The sequence below is a fragment of the Fonticula alba genome (assembly GCF_000388065.1).
Source record: "Fonticula alba strain ATCC 38817 unplaced genomic scaffold supercont2.4, whole genome shotgun sequence".
NCBI lineage: Eukaryota > Rotosphaerida > Fonticulaceae > Fonticula > Fonticula alba.
Genome location: NW_009242974.1, coordinates 1476686 through 1481080, shown reverse-complemented (window position 1 = coordinate 1481080; position 4395 = coordinate 1476686). Strand labels below are relative to the sequence as shown.

The window sequence follows — 4395 nt, the reverse complement described above, 5'->3', positions numbered from 1 at the left end:
AAAGGGGGGGGCGATCGGGAAGGAGGGGACTAAGAGAGCCATGACATACCCTGGACCTGGGCGAAGGCGCTGGCGAAGTCGGAGTCGCTGTGGACCATGCGGATGCCCTTGCCGCCACCGCCCTCGGAGGCCTTGATCATGACCGGGTAGCCAATGCGCCGGGCCACGGCCAGGCCGTCCTCGGCCACGGTAACACAGGCCTTGTTGTAGATGTCATCGGGCACCGAGACGGCATGGTTGCCCTACGATGTGTGGTGTCCCCGGGGGATTCGCGCATGCAAAGCGTGTTAGTGGGCACATTCACGGGAGCAGGCAGGGCCCCGCCGCTCGGGAGGCATGGCGCAGAGGGCTCCGGGCGGCCGAGCAGCAGGCCCTGAAGGCGGGGGGGGGGGGGGGGGGGGCGCGCGCGCGGAAGCGGGGACGGGCACCGCGCACCTCGGGCGTGGGGATGGTCAGGCCGTCACCGGACCAGGCGATGCATGGCACGTCGGCCGACTGGGCCACAATGGTGGAGGAGATCTTGTCACCGAGGGCGCGCATGGCCGACCCGGGCGGGCCGAGGAAGGCGATCCCGCGCTTGGCCAGCTCGTCCGGCAGCCGGGGGTTCTCCGAGGCGTGGCCCCAGCCGGCCCACACACCATCGGCGTGGGTGCGCTCGGCGATCTCCACAATCAGGTCGACGTTGGCGTAGTTGTTGTGGTTGGCCCCGCCCGGGGCCGGGATATAGCTGTCGGCCATGCGGATGTACTCGGCATTGGCGGCCAGGTCCTCGGGCGTGGCCATCACCGTGAAGTGGATGGCCCGCTCGTCGGAGAACTGCTCGTACGCCCAGCGGCGGATCGAGCGGATCCCCTTGACGGCGGCGATACCATTGTTGGCCACCAGAATCCGGTGGATGGCCTTGGTGCCGCCATGCTGCTGGACATACTCCGTCAGCCGGGCGGCCGTGTCGGCCTGCGGGCGAGACATGGTTGCTTGGCTGGCACGCGGACGCACGGACAGCGAGTGGCGTGTGTGGGGAAAGACGAGTTCCCCCCACGGGCTGGAGGAGGAGACCCTGGGCGAGAGGCAACCGCGGGGGGAGGCGGTGCGGGGAGGGGGGGAGGAAGAGCGGGAGAGGGGAGGAAGAGGGGGCGCTCTGGTCGCCTGTGTGTTTGTGCGTGAGAGGGGAAAGAGAGGGGGAGAGGGGGAGAGGGGGAGAGGGGGGGGGGATATACACATGTGTGTGTGCACACACGTGGAGACGGTGGGGCGAGTTAGTAGATGGGGAGGCGGGAGAGGGGACAAGATGGCGACAGCGGCAGCGGCATCAGTGCGGAGAAGACCATGACAGAAAAGAGAGGGAGAGAGAGGGCGAGGGGGGCGAGGGGGCTTCTGACGGCGGAGGTGTGCGGAGGAGGGGACACGAGGGCTGGCTCACGAACGGGCGAGGGTGATCCGACGAGGAGAACGAGGCGAGCGAGGGGGGTGTGGCGGGGCCGACGAGGCGAAGGGGGAGGGGCAAAAGGGGGATGTGGACAGGAGGAGGGGGACCGTCTCCGTGTGCCGAAGGTCTCTTTCTGCCGAAGATGAACTCTCGGCGGCCGGGCAGGGCTGGCCCTTGAGTGGTGGCCCCGGGGTGGTGGAGAAGAGGACACACGCGCGTGCGCTCTTTGTGGGGGTTCCCCGGTTGGGGCTGGGGCCGGGGCCGGGGCTGGGGGGGGGGGGGGGGGGGGTGCCGCGCGCGCGGACCCGGTCAGCAAACATGCCCGGGTGGAAAGGGCGCGCAGGCGCCGTTGCCCCCCTCTTGCCCCCCCACCGCTCTGCCGCGTTTCCCCGGACCGGCTCCACCTTTGGAGCCCAATTGCCTGGACGAGCCGCCTTGTCCGGTCTGTGTCCGCGTCCGCGTCGCCGTCTCCATCGGCGTGTCTCCGCCTCGACAGCCGCCCGCGGGAGGGGAGCCCTGGTGAGCTCTCTCAGGGCAAACTCTTTCGGCTAGCAATCGGCTCGTTGGGGGCTGGACCGGGTGGTGGGGGGGGGGGGCAGCCTCCGCGCGAGGACCATCTGCGTTTGAACACGCCCACACACACACACACACACACATCCTCCCGGGAGAGGCAGAGGCGGGGGGCCATGCCGCCAGCGGACGCGCGGGTCTCGCCGCCATGTCACCCCCGCGGCGGCGGCGGCGGCGGCCGCGGCGGCTGAAACGGCCGCGCCCGGGGGCAGAAGTGTCTCCGGGCCTCAACAGGGATGGCGACGAGTCGGCGCGCCGGCACCCCGCGCGCCCTCCGCCCCGCTGTGCATGTACGACACCCGGGCACTGCGGGTGGAAACGCGACCAAAGGCACACAGGGGGGGCCGGGGCGGGCCGGGGCGGACACGCTTGCACAGCCACAAGCGCATGGACATATACTTTGGGCAAGATGTGATGCACGGAGACAGGGCGGGGTGGAAACGCGCGGGCGCATGGAACCCTAAATGGTGAACCTCAGCGCTATGGAAATGGGGGACGAGCGAACACGCCCAGCCGGAGGGACATCGGGCAGCGAGATTGATAACGCCACTTGGGCCGGCGCGCAGGGCCACCAGCGAAGTCGCAGCACATTCACGCATGCGGGCATGTGTCCCTGCTTGAACGCGGCAGCCCCCCCCCCCCCCCCCGAGGGGGCAAGATCCCCGAGCACCGCCATGGGGCGCGCTGCTGCATGCCGGCCGCCGGGTCTGGGGGTGCTCTGCCCCAAACATGGCCCTCTCCTCCGCCCCCCCCCCCCAGAGGGGAGGGGGGGGGAAGGCCGGCGTAGGAGAGTGAATGACCGGGGGCCGCGCGCGCGCCCGCACGCGCACACACACACGCATGGACGAAGCCCAGCATCGGCCACCGCGCGGCCGCCTTTCTCGCCGGCCTGCCAGCAGCGTCCTCGCCCCCCCCCCCCCTCCCCCCTCCCCCGGCCCGCGAGCCGAGAGTTTGGAGCCCTGCGCCCCAAAGGACAGGAGCAGCACGCGAGCCTGCGTGCTCGCCCCGCCCGGCGTGGCTCGGCCCAGCCTGGCCCGGGGGGGCGGGGCGGGCGCGCGGGCGAGGGACGCCCTTCCTGCCAACCGGCCCCGGATCCGTCTCGGCGGCCGGTGCTGAGATCACCGAGCCCGCCTGCTGGCGGCGGCAGTCCACGCCCCCTCTGACACGCCAGGTCGCGCCCGCGCCCACTCGGCCCCCTTGCCGCACCCCCGGCCACGGGCCCAGCAATAAGACCCCGGCACATACGCCTCTTCTTCCATGCTGCACATTCGCAAGAGGCAAGATCTTGTGTACTCTGGACCGGGTCCAGTGCGTCCGGCTGCCCATCGCTCGTCACCACGGCACAACCTATACCACGAACACCCGCCGCACACGTTGAGGTTCCCCCCGCGGCCCCGGATACCTGTGGCCGGGGGCCATGGAGGGCGGGGGGCGGGCGAGCCCTCCGCGGTCCCCGCCCCCCCTCCTCCACCCGGCGCTGCCTGCCCCCAACAAACTGCATCGCTGCTCCACAGGAGGGCGAGCACAACATCGTCCTACCCACGCGCAACACGCACACAGACACACATGTACACATACACACGAAGACACAATGCATGCCCGACCCTGCGGGTGTCCCGGCGCCCGAGCACCACAGAGCACAGGCCGCCCGATCACCCGCACCAACACCGATACCCAGCACGTCCCGAGCGCCATCTCACAACGCACGGCCTGCACGCCCCCGCCCCCCCCCCCCCCCCCCCCGCCAAGCGTCCACGCAAAAAGGGGTACCCAAGTCGCCAGCGGCTGACCAGGCGGCCCGGCGAGCCGGCACACCTCCGGAAGCGGGTGCCGGGGTGGAGGGGGGGGTTCGGCACACGCTCGGGGGCCTGCGGGGCGCCCGCTCCGAGGCCCCCAAAAAAAAAACGTCCGAAGGTCCATCTCCGGCACAAGCATCCCCTCCCCCGCGCCCCCGGGCAGGAACCAGTCGCCGGGTGGGGGGATTTCGCCCGGCGGACACGCGGCAAATGCCCATGCCCCGGCCCCCCAGGCGATATCCGAACCCGAGAGAGGTGCGAGGGGAGGCTGGTGGCTCCCGCGCCAGGGAAACGACCACGCCTCAACGCATCCCCCCCCCCCCCCCGCAGCCCTGCTGCCGGACGGGACCGCAATGGTCATCCCTCAAAACACCGCAGGAGACCCCACACCCAGCCTGCCGGCGCGAGGGCCTGCCACGTTCAGTCGTTCTCCCTGCGCAGTAGCACGATTATTTCAACCATTATTATTGCCACAATATCCCCGAAGATCCTTCTCTTGTGGTCCTGTCCTTCCTCTTCCCACTGCCCGCCGGCTCAAGGCTCGCGGCCGGTCGCGCCGCCCCAGCCCAGATGACCGCGCCTCGGGTGCCCCCCCCCCCCCCC

At 70.8% G+C, this 4395-nt stretch overlaps 1 protein-coding gene across 1 annotated transcript in view; it reads right to left on the bottom strand.

The window, feature by feature from the left end:
* H696_02864 (acetyl-CoA carboxylase) overlaps nt 1–969 on the bottom strand; it is a gene marked incomplete at both ends in the record, with an annotated part of 8619 nt that extends 7650 nt beyond the window's left edge. The window contains 2 exons of the mRNA XM_009496756.1: nt 50–242; nt 436–969. Of these exons, the coding sequence (XP_009495031.1) occupies nt 50–242; nt 436–969 (727 nt within the window). The remainder of the gene's footprint in view (nt 1–49; nt 243–435) is intronic.
* Between the last annotated feature and the right edge of the window lie 3426 nt (nt 970–4395).